Here is a 16,215-nt window from a genome sequence, read left to right as displayed (position 1 = left end):
TACATCCAAAAGTTTAGTATCTTGTTTATCAATTACATCGAAATTAAAAATTATTGATAGGATAAATCCAAGCATATTTCCAATATTCTGTATTCAACAACAATAAGTATAAGTCAATAAGTATTAGCTTTAGTTATTAAAAAGATGGGTTAAACATTTGTAAAACTTACTTATTCCACACCAACTATAACTTGAACTTAATAAAATAAGTCCTTGTAGACATTTTACATACTAATCTATACAATAAGGACACAGAGGAATATGAATTAATAAATAATAAAAATGCATTACATAAAAATATTTAAGTACAACAATTTCATGTTAGTAACTATTAACGTTATAATGCTGTACTTAAATGTTTCTAAGTAATGTACTTTTATGAAAGTACTTTCAATAAATTTTTACAAAACAAAAGTTATTGCTAATAGTAATAAATCAAATGAACCAAATTATTATTAACATAAATCAGACTTTTAGTTGCTTTATTGGTATTACATTCAAATTCCTCAATTATTTTATTATGTCATATTTTTGAAAAATATTTAATAATAAATACTTAAACTAATGCATAGATTTAACTGATAAAAAAAATTTAATAGTTTGTAAGAACTTTTTGCAAATGTGTCATAAAAATATTTTTCTTATCTTAATAAATTATATAAAAAAAATATTTCTTATCATATCTTTATAGAAAACAGTGCATATATTGCAGATAACCATGAGAGGACAAAACAGTTTATCAAACAAGTTTTATGAAGTTTTTAGATAAATTTAGCAGTCAGACTTTAAAAGACAAATGCTAAAAAATCCCAAAAATCTTCAAAATATTTGGCTTGAATTCCTACAAAAGATTAACAAGATGCAAAAAGTTTTTCTAATACTGCTTTATGAAAACATTTTTTTTGGAAAATACAGTAGAGCATCGATCATCTGAATAAATTCAGGACTAGGGTTGTTCGGATAACTGATCATTTGTGAAAAAATATATTAAACACAAAACTATACTGTATATATTTTGTATCACACATCTTACAAATACATACCTTACATAAAGTACTACATTAAAGTGGGCCTACAGTATACTTTGGCAGGGAGGGTGAGAGTGCTGCAGTGCCACAGTACTAGAGAAAATTTGAATTTGCTGACTGGAATGCTTTCGGTTAACTGATGTTTTGGTTGATCTGTATTCGGATAATCGATATTCTACTGTAATTTGGTTTATTCATTTGAAATTAAGGTGATAAACACTTAACCCAATGAATAAATTATATATTTTGGTTTTGAACATTACATTTTTATTTTCTTGTAAAAGGAGTTCAAACTAAACAATTTTATTTTCTTCTATCATGTTCAAATACTTTTAGTCAGGGATTGTATAACAACTCTATGCTAATTAGTATTAACAGCTTTAGTTAATTTTATAATATAATTTTTTTACCACACTACTTCACATTATAGTAATGGTTTTTAAGAAATTCAAATGAAATGTTTTAACTTTAAAATCTATAAACCTTACTATTATTTTTTTGACATTAAATAAAAGAAAAGACTGCTAAATTTAGGCTACCAAATACCATTTATTCAAAATAGTTTTAATTAGAAGTTGGTAAGCATCAGCTTAAATGAGAATAATGAAAAAGTTGTACATACAAATTAAATTCCGTACAAAATTACATAAAATAAAAATTTTAAATATAAAATTACAATACCATAAAACTATTTTGAAAGAATATATTTTTTTACCTTCCAAATTTTAACTTGCTCTTAATTTATTGATCTTTTTAAAGATAATTAGCAATTAATTTAAAATGTTGGGACTCTAGTAAAGCAATTTTATTGATTTTTCAGCTCAACTTAATGAAAGAAAACAATATATAAGATCAGATTAAAATGAAATATAGATATATTTTTGATCATATAGAGAATTTCTCTTGATCAACAATCAACACAAAAACCCATAATCTAGGCATATGTAACTGGAAATGATACAAACATTAGCATAATTAAAAAACCCTGATACTTTATTTAATAAATAAATAGTCATAATTGAAAGTTATATTGAATGATTTTTTTTTAAATATATGAAGTATATATTTGGACAAAAAAATGACTTACATAAAAAAAAATGCTGTACACAAAACAAATGACTTTCAAAGAAAGAATACTTAACATAATGAAGAATCTTATGATATAATTTAAAATTATTTTAAATTTTCAATTAAAATTTTTGCTTTCATTTCTTTAATGATAGTTACAGAAATCTATGAATTCTATATAAAGGAAACAGATTTTAATGTAACTACAGTTTTTGAATAGTGTTTGTGTACTTATACAAAAAAATGAGAACATTTATTTCAAAATTTGATTTAAAAAATTTTCAGTATGTTAAAAAATATTAGACAACTGAGTCACAGTAACCTCAAATACAAGAATCATAATAATGTAAGGCCACATTTCATTGAGTTTTAGCAATGTAAAGGAGTGCTTCCTTGCAGAATTCTGCAAAACAGCAGCTTTTTATATTCTGAAATATGTATAAGTACAGGCAAACTGATAATTTCTCAGCCTGACCTACTTAACAGTATTTTTGATGGAAACAAATGATGCAAAACAAATGATGCAACATGATAGATTAAATTAAATCTTTGATAACTTTACCCAAATAAATGGTATTTTGTACTGTTTTGTTCAGACAGAGTTGCAAAGACAAAACAGCAGAAAGCATGGTCTGATTCAACAAAACAAAGTTGGCACATACTGCTGAGAAAACAGGATCAAACTAAGCAAACTAAAGTTCAAATAAGTCCAACATCCACTCTATTCCCAATTTAGCTTGTCAAATTACCATCTCTCCTCCAACTGAAAAAATACCTGCAAGGAAAACATACATGCTATGGAAGAATTGTAAAAAACCAAAGTTCTAAATTTTTTAAAATGAAATAAAAACTTTGGAACACTGCTGCGTGAAGTGCATTGAGATCATACAAGAATAAATGTATTGAATAAATTAATATTTGCTTCTTTGTTAGCTGAGAACTTATCAGTCTGCCCACATATATATCTTGTTTCTTGTCACACTGACTAATTCTGATATTTCTTAAAATATTGAAAATTTAGCAACAGCTAACATTCCTATTTTTAATATAAATATCCATTTTTATTATCCTTTAAAATGAATTTTAAAGGATATTAATTCATAGTTAAACATTTATATAAGCATGTATCAACTAATTAATAAATAAGAATAATTACCTTATGAAAAGTAATAAATGGTTTTGGGTGTATACGTATAATAGTAAGACAGGAACGGTATCCTTGTAATAATTGTGCGAATATACGTAGAAAAACAGCACGTATTTCTTTATCCTGTAAAAAAAAAGAAAAAAATTAAAGATAAAAACTTTTAAAAGTATATATTGAAATATTTGGAAAGTTCTTAAAAAGTAATATATATTCTAAATAAATACAACATTTTTTTGAATCTGTAATTATTCAGTTCATATTCAATACAAAAGTTTTATTAATTAAAAGCAATAATGCAGAAAAATTATCAAGTTTAAATTTAACTTATTAAATAATTTAATAATTGGAATAATATGACCTGTAGATATTAACAGATAATAATTTATCTAACTTTTAAATTATTAAATTTTAAATCTGCTAAAAGTAAGTAATTATTACATCTGTTAATAATCTAAATTTAATTAAAAAATCAAGAAATAACCTAATTCTGATATATAAATGATCTTTTAATTTATATCAATCAATAATAATAATAATGTAAATGTTTGATATTTGCATTTTAAATTAGGAGTCTGAAATGAAATAATTCATTACAGTTATTGAGATGATATAAGTAACAAACAATATTCAAGTTAAAAATTAAAGCAAATAAACAAGATAAAACAAATTTTTGATCAGTCAAAAAATACAACACTGCTCGTAGCTACAAAAGAATAGATGACAGATCTAGCTCTAATTAAAGAAGTGTTTGACACCATTGATCTAATTATGTCTTTTATTTTTATATTTTTCAAAATTATTTAATCATGACATCACTGGAAGAATATCAATCCAAATCAATTTTTCATTCTATTATAGATTTTGTTCTCACATTCATTTTAAAGAATATTTGTCTGCCAAATTGAATTTCTAAGAAACAAAAATCATATTTCTCAATTATCAATTTATGTAATTTATTGAATATTTGATTCACTTAAAAGTATTTGCATATGAAAATTTTATATACATATTATATAAAAATTTACACATTTATACAACTGTTATGATTTTATGTAGAAATTAGTGGATATAATTTTTTAACATTTTGTCAAATATCACACATTCTTATTACATAAAACCACTTCAAATTATATCAAAATTATAACATATAAACAAACAGTACATATGAGTATGCATAATGTTAATAACATAACATTGAAAAACTTACATTTAAAATTTCACTTTAACAATAATCTCTTACATTTCTGTTAACCATTAAAATCCATTTTTAAATTTTAAATTTGTACAAAGTTCAATTTATAGAATTTTTATAAGTAGGGTGGTTAAGTAAATACCGTATTTTACGGACTATAAGACGCACTTTTTTCTTCAAAAAATTGCCTCCAAAATTCAGGAGCGTCTTATAGTCCGTAGCCTCCTATAGGATTTTTTTTTTTTAAATTGCTTAAAAATTAAGGTGCATCTTATAGTCTGTAGCGTCTTATAGTCTGTAAAATACGGTAAACTTATATTTACTTACAAATAAAAAGATGCAGATATACTTTATTATGAAAAAACACATGCTACAATGGGTGATAAAACTTTTCAAAATGTAAAAATGGGATAAAAACAAAATAAAATAATTGGCTTCTAAAAACTGAGAATACACTAAACACTAAAATTATCAGGAAGTAAAAAATGGAAAATAGGTAGAGGATTAAAAGCAATAAAAATGATTTAAAAAAAAATAAAACAAAAGGTTTTAACTGCCTTAAATAAAACATTTACAATGGTTCTTATATATATGGTTCTTATAATGTATATCATGGTAAAAATGATGTTAAACAGGATACAAGTTATGTATACCTCCGAAAAAAGTTGTTCTGATGCATTAAGCCTATAATTAGGAGTAGAAAGGCATAATTTATTACTTGTTCTAAAAGGAGGGATTCTTAGGACTAAACTGGGAGACAATATACCATTAGAAAAATTTAAAAAATAAAATCCTGTCAAAATATTCAATGCAATGAGATAAAGATGGTGGACCTAAATTTAGTAACCTCTAAAAAGTCTAAATCTGGTAACCTCATCAGAATTGGTATAAAATAGATTGGAAAATTTATTAAAAAAAAGATAAATTTTATTCAGTAGTAACCAATTATAGAAGACTAGGAGCTGCAGAAGCAATAATCAATAATTGACTGAAATCATCTTTGTTTAATTTTTAAAGAGTAAATTCTTATAAGTCAATGCTCTTTATGATAATTTCAAAATAAATGATTACTGTTAAATTCAAATGTAATTTTTAAATAAAAAAAATTCTATTTATTTTAAGTTTACTAATTACCAATATAACAGGCTGGCAAACTTTCTGCTGTGAAGAAGGAAATGCATCATCAGCAATCATTAATTCTGGCCTTAATATCTGAAACAAAAATTTTTTATTGCCATTCATTGATAACATATTTATTTAAATCTTTCAAACTCATTTAAGAATTAGTATCATTAAAATCAATATTGATTGTTTACATTTTATTAACAACAGTTATTTTGAAAATAAACATTGAATTACTAATTTATGCATATTCTCAAGAAAAGTATTAGTAATTATTGAAGTGTAACACAAAAGGTGTCAAACTCCAACAATCATTAATATTTTAAATAGTAAATTGTTACTAATAATGAAATCAATAACATTTTTAATATTAAAAAATCAAATTTTTGTCTGATTAATTTTCTATCATTTTAAGAAAATAGGACAATTAGAAATTTATAAAAGTGACTTAAATAGCTTTTCTTTGTTTTTGAATCTTTCTATAAAATTCCTATTTTAAAACATTAATGCTTTACCATAAACATTTTGAAAATGATACTGAACATACTATAAAAAAGCATCTGTAATGCTGCCTATTTATTATTCTACATTTTCAGTCATTTTAAATGATCTAAAAATAATATATAATATGTAACTTCTACACAATTCAATGGCTATTACAGAAATAAATCAATCATCAAATATAATTTGTTTATCACTGATTCAATCATTCACACACACACACACACACTCTATAAATATATATATATATATATATATATATATATATATATGTTTATAAAAATTCATTTTATAAACAATACTCAGAACTTGAATTTTCATATCATATAATTGCATTTACATTACATGAATAGTCAGATGTAAATTAATATCTTTCTGGAAAAGTTGAAGTGTTCAGATGACAATTTGCAACATATTCAGTTATAATTAATTTCTAATAAACCATAAAATGTTTATTTTTTGGTTAAAAAAATTATGTACAAATGAAAATTGAACTAATTATAGAAATAAAACAAAACTGATTTATTCAGTTCTCATATTTTGAAAAAAACAAACTTTCATTAAAAATATGTAAATAATAAATTTCTTAAATCATCAGTAAATAAAAACTGGTGTAATGCTAATCATTGGATATCAAGAACAAACAAAATTTGTGTAATTTTGTTCTTTATTAACAGGAAAGGATGGTAATAATATAAACACTACTAAGAAATGTATTAGTATTTATTGATACTTAACATGTGTTTATATTATAGTGTTCAAGTAAAAGAGAAGCACTTTTTTAAAACAAAAATAAATTTGATGTAAAAACAATTCTTTATTAAATAAGTTATTCTATTTTCACAAATAAATAATTTACATTATTTAATCATCAACTTTAATAATAAACTTACCATACAAAGATGAGAATAAAGCTGAGAATGTAAGGGCTCTGGAAGCAATGGTATAGTTACACATTCAGGAATATTAATAGAACCCCCATCCAAGTCAACTGTTATTACATCCAACTAAATTTATGTAAAAAAAATAAAACTAAAATTTAATACAAGTTAAAAAACAGCAATAAGATTATATAAATTAAACATTTATTGTTATCAATTCTGACAAAATGCATAGTTATAAAATAAATATGAAATTATTAAAAATCAATACACTTAAGTTACAGAACATTACTTCATTATAATTGAGAAAAGTTTTAAACTGTTTAAGCTTAATTTTGAAGTAAATTCTTAAACTTTAATTGTAGACAAATGATTCTAAATAAAAATGTAATTCTTTTCCAGAATTAATTATTACAACCATACTAGGAACACTGTGCCTTTGTTGTACAAAATTAGTAATTACAAAAGTATTGTGATTAATTACAAAAATGATAATAATACGACTATTTTTTAATTACTAATTACAAAAATGAAACTGTTGTAAAAAAGCAAAAATGTTGTATATAGTATAGTGTTGAAATAACAAAAGAATTTCATTATTGTAAATATTCAGATCAATAAATGTACATTTTAGTTACTAAGACCCATTGTTTTTCTCACCTCTCCCAACCCAATCTCACCAATTTCCTACCATTTAAAACCCAAACAATGCTAGGCATATGTAGCTATTCTTCAATTCCTTAAAAATTACTGAACAAAGTACAACCAATGCTTAATCATCTAAAGCCCACCTCCTTGAAAGCCTGAGCAATGCTAAGCAAATGCAGCAAGTTTAATATATTTTATGTTACAGATATTGATATAGATTGATTATTTATTAAAAAATTAACTATTATTGTTCATTATAATCTTTCAATATTAAATACAGATTTTTCACTTAACAATACCTACATAAAACTAATAAATAAATCAAAACTGTTTATGAACAACTACAAGTACAGTGAATCTTGCTTAATGTGGTACTCACTTTCATATGATGATATTCCTGTGTAAGAAAATATTGGTTATGTAGCATTAAAAAAAATAAATAAAATCACATAACATGATGCCTTACACTACTTTTACAGAATGAGAATAGAGCTAATGTTAATTAATATATATGCATGAAAGTAATAATTCAGTGAAGTAGTTCAATGTTTTTTTTTCAAAAATTCAATCATCATATTTTAAAGAATTTTTGTTGCTTAACTATGACAGTAAGTGGGTGACACACATTCAAGATCCAGCTCATCAGCACCATTTTTATTCTGGTAAATACAACAACTGTTGTTAAAAACCATAGCAGATAAAAAATACTAGATAAATTACAAATTAATTAATAATAATAATTAATAAATCTTCAAGTTATACAGTTTTTAATTGTTTTAACAGGTCTTTTTTAATGTTCAAGTCAATAAAACCAGAATTTCCATTCATTTAGTCTTATTTAGTTACCCTGTTTAATGTTATCAGTTTAGGCAACTTCTAGAGTAATTATATTAAGCAGAACATCTGTTGGTGTTACTATGTAAATTGATTTACTATATGATTGATTGTAAAACAGGTGGTGGAATTCTTGTTGCAGACTGCATCTGTTTATTGAAGAGAGATCAGCAAGTTACCAATCTAAAATGCATATAATAAAGAATTTGTTAACATATATCTTCTGAGTGATTTCTGGCTTCTATTAACTGTTCGAGTTACAATGATACTACAGACTCATTAAATTGTCAAAAAAAACCTTTTAAATGGTTGTGTGAATACTAAAAAATCCAAAATATATTGCTATTTTTAGTTTACTTTTTATTAATTTTAGGAATTAATTTTTGGCATACAAAAAGGTTGTGAATCAATATTAAATTATCACAAATGTTTCTCATTTGGTTATAATTCTATCAAAGGAAATGTTATGAAAATAAGCAACAATTAATTTCAAAATAAAAATGTTTATTAGCTTATGATAAAAATTTTCAAGCAGACACCACAGTATATGGAAAGTATAAATAAGAATATTCAATAAAACTTAAATTATAATATAAAATTTTAAATTAAATCTGTATTTACCAAATCTGCTATCTCTTCTTGTAGTGAAGAATGTACACCCATAATAAAGGGTGTTGGTGTGCTTAAAACTTCAATAAGAGCTGCAGGTAACAATGGAATATATACATGGCTAAAAAAAACAAAAAATGCCATTAAATATTAAAAAAAAAACGCACACTAATCAATTAATCAATTTAGAAGATTATTCAATTAAATAATATGCATATAAATTTTTATGGGAATCCTGTATGAAAATGTGTGTTTATGTAAATCCATAAAAGTTTACATGCATATTGATGACTGATATAAATAATGCATTAGTTCTTTAATTTTGACTCAATTACAGCATGTTAAAACCTAATCATAACTAAATATGACTAATTCCGGCCACTTAGTTGATATGTTTATGGATAGACATATCAACTAAGAACATTTGAACAGCAAAAATTAGTACTAAAATACTATTGAGAATTTGAAAATGTATCAGATCTAACTTTTGTGTATTTTACCTTTGAAATTATTATAAAAATATGTATGATATTAAACCTTCAAAGCTTGGATAATTGATACAAGCAATTAAAGAGAAACAATACTAATAAAAAATTTGACAATCATTTCCACATCTTTTTCTCAATGATGTGAAACAATGATTACAACCCAATATACAATTCGAAAGTAAAATATAATTTTATATATAAATTAACTTTACACTATATTATGTTTTTCAGGTCAAAGTACATAAAATTTATAAAACTATTTAAAAATGTATGAATTTAAAGCAAAATGTGCATAAAGTTTTTGGAACATCATATTTCTAGAATTAGATAACTTTCAGTTTTGATTTAAATTTAATCTTTTTCACTAAAATTCATAAAAATAAAAATTGTCAATCATATTAAACAAAGAAATATAGTCACCATGAAAACAGTTTGTTTTTCTCTTTTGTAATATCAGTAAAATACTGTTTAATGTGATTTCCATTCTAAAGGCAATTATAGTTGACTGTCAAAGGTAGATCAACGATAATTGATCTTGTATTGCTTCTCACCTGCGGTATGATACTGTCTTTCAAAGCTGCCAAATCCACAACATGTCCTTGATAAATCACACTGTTTAAATGTCCCTAAAACCAAAAATTACACAGCTTGCAGTGCCAAAAATGTCACAGTGGTAAATTTTGATACTAAATTTTTTTTATAGAAATGTCTTGCACAGGTCCTAAAATGTCATTGTACCAAATATGGTTGCATTTTCAGTGCTAAATATTTCACTAGACAGCATTCAATAGAAGTACTTTAATTATGATCATTTGCTACTTAAAAGATTTCAAAGTTGTAATTATATAGCAGAAATTCTGACCCTGATTAACTACAACAGTCCAATTACATTTATTATTTTTCAAATCAATTATTAAATATACAAACAAAATAATCAAATATAACAGAATAATAGATTATTGTGAATTATTATATAAAATTAAAATTAAACCTTACAATAAATGTTACTAGGAGGACAATTTGTAGCAAATATATTTTTTTTTTAGAATGCCCTAAAATAAAGAATTATCTCAATGACAAATATTATATCAATATTTGTTTAAATTGCAAAATGCTGTTAATTCATTTTATAAATATTAAAATGAAGTCAAGCCTGCAAATTGCATAAATTATATAAACCCAGTTTCAAATTATAAAAACAACATTTTAACAAAAATAAACAGTCTTATTAACATTAAAGATAAATAGCATATTCTTTATGACTCATTTCAAACTTCGTCAGATCTTAAATTGGATATTTCAAAGAACGTTGTTTAAATTTTTTATTCCAAGCAATTTTCTTGGATTACATGCAATATTCATAACAGCAACAAAATAAAAAGCTAACCAAATTCAAACTAAATAAAATTAACTTAAAATTAAAAAGAAATTGATAAATACAAGTGAACACTAACTAAATTACCAGAATAAAAACATAAATTAACATTAATCACTTTTAAGAAAAGTAAATTTTGAAAAAATTTTGGCAACCCATCTATTAAAAAAGTTTAAAAGAAGACAATTTAAATGTTAGTCATATAAATTCACAAAGTATATAAACTTATAAAAAAGCCTAACCTGTATTTAAATGGGTACATTAAAGCAGTGATAGCATGACAGGCATCTGTTAAACGAGAATAGCTTCTTGAATAGAAAAGAATCTTATGTTCTGTCATAGCTGCACAAAATAATATGACAACGTTATGAATTCCTGTAAATAAAAAAAATATATATATTATATAATTAAAATCAATTTTTAGATGGTTAAAATAATTCTAATAACTTGAATTATTTATTTATTTTTAAAATATTTATCAAAATGGTAATAAAATAATTTTTCAATTATTAAACAAAATAATAAATTTTAATTTATTCTAATTTATACTAATATACTGTATATTAATTTTAAAAAGTGGAAATTTGAATATCTTTAATTGCAATTTAAGTTAATAAGATTAACAAAATCACTAAAAGATGATTGTCATAAACCATTCATATAACAATATAATACGTCTTCCTTAATAAATTTCTTTTTAGTAAAAAACTCAATAATTATTATTTAAAATTTATAATGTAATCAGTTGCATTTAGGAATAGAACAGTGAATACCAATCTATTCCTAAATGTAGAGAAACCTCCTTTTGTGACCTAGCAGAAAAATTACCTAAAATTTTTCCATTGATTTAAATGAAAAATAAACTATTATTATTACTATTAGTCTATATTATTAGACTATCATTTTGTGGGTCCCTCTAATTTGTGTCCACTTACAGTGTATAATCATATGTTTTTGGTCCCTTCTACACAAAATCAGCCTCTAATATATGATCAAATACCTAAATATCACATTATAAAGAAAACTGCCATATTATACATTGTCCATGTAGTTAAGAAATTATTAAATACAGATATATACACCAATAGCACAACATAAGAGACAACTTGCATTAATATGAATTGCTAGGGAAACAATAGTTAGTTCACTTTATCAAAAATTTGTATTAACGATTTTCAGGGTCAAGATCAAGATTGTAAAATTTAGAGAGTTAAGTGTTAATAGACAATAAAAATCTCTAAATTATAATAGTTTGAGTTAATTTACTAAATAAAATAAATAAAATAAAATTTATTTATAAAAATAAATTAATTTTCTAAATGATTTTCAAATCAAACAAAATGAGAAGACATGTTTGCCAGTTAAGTATGGTATATAAGAGTGGTTAAACAAAACAAAGCTAAAAGAAATCCTTAAATTTTTTCTGTTGAAAATTATTTGAAAAAGTAGAAAATATTTTTTTGGTGCCAAGAGAGTAAAAAAGTAGCCAAACTTGGCATCATTGTATGCACTCTGTGATATGCAAATTAGCATGTGTTTGCATGGGGGCCACATTCATTTAAAGGAATGAGTCTCCTTAACTCTTATTTTCTGAATACAGTAGAATGGTGTGCTAAAACTACATGTTTGAATTGCTCTACAATCAGAGATTGAACTCTCTTTGCATTCTAAGAGAAGAAAATTTATTCTACCCAAAATGGAACGTTTATTACAGTACCATATTTTATTGTCCTCATTAAAAAGTGTAAAAAGCAACTATTATTGAAAATTGTGTTATTTCTTGGGGATTATAAAGGTAATTTACAGTTTGGTTTAACAAATTCTAATAAAATTTTGTTCACTTTATCATGTGAAAATTAATGTTGTAACAACGGTATTTTGCCAGAGCAATAGCAAACTTTGCTTTAACACAAGAATTTGCTTTATCAATGTTCATTTTAAGGTGAGTCAACTGTAATAGTTTTTCAACAACTATGTCTTGAACTTGGTCCAGCATAGTGCTATATACCAGGTATCTTTGCTATTGTCAATTCCATTATTCTTTCTGTTTTGGAATGCTTATTAGAATGCAATTTTAATTTAGTAAATGTGTACAGTGGATACTGAAGATGAGTGTCTCAAAAGACATTTTTATCTGAACCTTTGTTAAAATTGGACTCCTTTACTAAAATAGTATTACTGTTTTATCTGATATCAGGTATGTACTGAATAGGGCATAATCCACCAATAATAATAATCATCATTATCATTTAATAAATAATAATGAAAATTATTGTGAGAAAAAGAATGATAATGACATTTTTAAAGTAAAACATACTATTTATGTCTTAAGTATTTCATTATACTACTTAATTCTAAATGTTAATATAAAAAATTAATTTTACCAAGTTCTTGAAAAATTTGATATACTGTGATATTAGTAACAGGCAATGAGGCACTAAGAGGAGGTTGAAGAGCTTGCCTATCTCCAGCACCTATAGAAAATCGAACTTGAGGTCCACCTAAAATATACACAAAATAATAAATTTTCATAAAATAAATACCAATTTATTTATTAATTACTACTTTATTATCTATACCAACAAAACAAATTTAAATTAAACTTATAAAGTTTCTAAAAAGTTGTTTTCAGATAAAATTTTTAAAATAATAATAGTAGTTTAAAATAAGAATGATGATTATGTACAGTATGTATATATACATATATCACAGTCATTAAATGCATACATTTACATACTAGATTATGAAACAAAAGGAAAATTCATTAGTTGTAGTGTAAGAAGTTTGGTGCCATGAACTGCTTGCTTATCACCATCCTGTTACACACATTGCAAAAATCATTTAAATCTTAAACATTTACTTACTATTCAAAAAAGAACATTTGAAATCCTAAACATATATTAAAAAAAATCACAGTTCTCTTCAATTATAAGATGGTGGACACATTGTATTGTTGTGACAAATGTGACTGATTTTAAAAATTTAGAGGAAATAAAATGACATTCTATTCCCCAACATCAGCATTTTGTTTTTGCAGCTCAAAGTGACCAACAGAAAGCATGTCCGAAATTTCAAATGGGGCAGGATACCACTTTGTTACCATGGTTACTGCAGTACCACAGAACAACTGGTGACATTGTAATCATGATTTTTAAATGCAGTTGGCAATTCAGGTTGCATTTTCTAAATGCTCTGGTAATCTCTCAGTTCACAAAAATATGGTGGTAGCCTTATAAACGGAAACAAGGACTTAAAGTCCATTATAGTAATTACCAACTGTTACAATAACACTAGTTAGAATTTCCAAATGCATCCTTAGTGTATAGCCATTGTCTTTTGTTATTTGTGATATTGCAATGAAATTTTCTGATTTATGATCTCAATGCTTAAAATATACTTTTGAAAATGTTATAGTTTTAATAATAAAATATCATTCATAACAAATATAATAGTGTAACAATTACACACTCAAAAATTCAACTTTTAAATAGAATTCCTTAATTTTAGAGCTGATTTTGTTTTATAATAATAAATTTAAAATCAGTTTAAAAGTTTGTGAAATTTTAATTTATATAAACAAAACATTCAGCAACGAGTTGCTGAACTTTCTTGGCAACATTTGGTGTTGCCCTCTATTATGATATTATATTATTAAAAACATTTAAAATTTTAATTATTATAAAATGGCAAAAAACTTAATTTTGAAAATAAGGATGGGTTTTATGAAAATTTGTAAATACTAATAATGAGTAAAATCATCATTAAGTCAGACCCTACTCAAGATATGAATCGACCCCCACTCCCTCAACCTTTAACCATCAAAATTTAATAGCATCAGTCCCCCTAATACACAAACCTTCCTGCAAAATTTCAGAAAATTTTGAAAAAAGCACAGAAGTTATTAAACTTCAAAAAGGGTGAACGAAATCATGTCCCCCACATATACATTAACATCCATACATACAGAAAAAACACCTGAATTTTTTTGTATTTCTCAATGTTTCAAGATCCCAAGTCCAAAAATGTAAAAATCTGGGGGATCATTTTTTGACTGATGATATAACAGAGGGAAAGAATAGCAAATATATAACAGTGGAAAAATAAAAATTTAGTCAAAAATAATTATTATTAAAATTTAAACTAGTTAACAGAAACAGGTATTAAAAGATAAAGTACAGTGGCACAAATTGCTTTATTTTTACCACTGTAAGCAAGTTTGATTATATTTAGTTATTGAACCAATTGCAGAAAACATTATCTTGTTAACTAAATTATATATAATTTACATTAAAATATTCAGATAAAAAAAAATAATTAAAATATTTAATTTTGTTTGAAGTTTATACTTCAAACAAAAATATATTAATAAATTAAAAAAATATAATAAAAAATATTATAAAAAAAATATAAAAAATATTAATAAATTAAATAAATATAAAAAATTAATTTGGAAACAGTAATCACTCTAAATTAACAATATATATTAATTTATAAATACAGTAGAGCATCGTTTATCTGAATCAATTGGGGACTGGGGTTGTTCCGATAACTGATTTTTCGAATAACCAATTATATATGAAAAAATATTTTAATCTATCTGATGTTGAAATTTTTCTCTGTTGCATGTCGCTTTGTGTTGAATTTTCGTCAATGTTAAGCCTAACGTAAATTTTTTAAAATAATAATCGTGGCTATTGTATCATTAAAAATTATTTCTTTATTTTGTACAAACAAAATAATTATACTGAAAAATATAAAAACAAAAAAATTATATTTTGGAAGTTAATCTAGTGTCAAAAACGTTCAATTTGGCATGACACAGTCTGACTGGAATGCTTTCAGTTAACTGACGTTTCGGTTGACCGGTTTTCGGATAAACGACGCTCTACTGTATTTCATTTATTAGTTAGTTATATCTAACAACTATTTGATATAACATAATTTGAAAACAATTCACATAATAATAGAACTTGGTTGCTTGCTGTTCTCTCAATTACATGTATTTCCTTTGGGAATTAGCACAAGGTTGCTGTTGAGAACAAATCATACAGGAACACTGCGTGGAAAAGGTTAGTTTATTGACAAAAGAATATGCATTTCAGGCTTAATGCCCCTCTTCAGTCTTAAGATTATTATAATGACTGATTATTATTCCAGCAGTCACTATAATAATCTTAGGATTGAAGAGGGGCATTAAGCTCAAAATGCAATCCTTTTGTGTCAATAAACTAACCTTTTCCACTCAAAGTGTTCCTGTATGATTTGTTCTCAACAGCAACCTTGTGTTAATTCCAAAGGAAATACACATAATAATAAATAATT

The 16,215-nt window shown here is 24.5% G+C and overlaps 1 protein-coding gene across 2 annotated transcripts in view; it reads right to left on the bottom strand.

Annotated features, from left to right (window-relative positions):
- The window catches only part of Sbf (SET domain binding factor), a 139,992-nt gene that overhangs the window by 84,771 nt on the left and 39,006 nt on the right, over positions 1–16,215 (bottom strand). For both annotated transcript variants that reach the window (XM_067273684.1, XM_067273685.1), the window contains exons 5-10: positions 13,278–13,394; positions 11,136–11,268; positions 9,043–9,151; positions 6,952–7,065; positions 5,570–5,647; positions 3,253–3,366 (exon numbers count right to left, since the gene is read on the bottom strand). In XM_067273684.1, coding sequence (XP_067129785.1) covers positions 3,253–3,366; positions 5,570–5,647; positions 6,952–7,065; positions 9,043–9,151; positions 11,136–11,268; positions 13,278–13,394 — 665 coding nt within the window. The remainder of the gene's footprint in view (positions 1–3,252; positions 3,367–5,569; positions 5,648–6,951; positions 7,066–9,042; positions 9,152–11,135; positions 11,269–13,277; positions 13,395–16,215) is intronic.

This window comes from Centruroides vittatus, unplaced genomic scaffold, assembly GCF_030686945.1.
Source record: "Centruroides vittatus isolate TY-2023 unplaced genomic scaffold, ASM3068694v2 contig_484, whole genome shotgun sequence".
NCBI lineage: Eukaryota > Metazoa > Arthropoda > Arachnida > Scorpiones > Buthidae > Centruroides > Centruroides vittatus.
The sequence above is the reverse complement of the archived record's forward strand: the minus strand, read 5'-3'. Positions and strand labels throughout refer to the sequence as shown.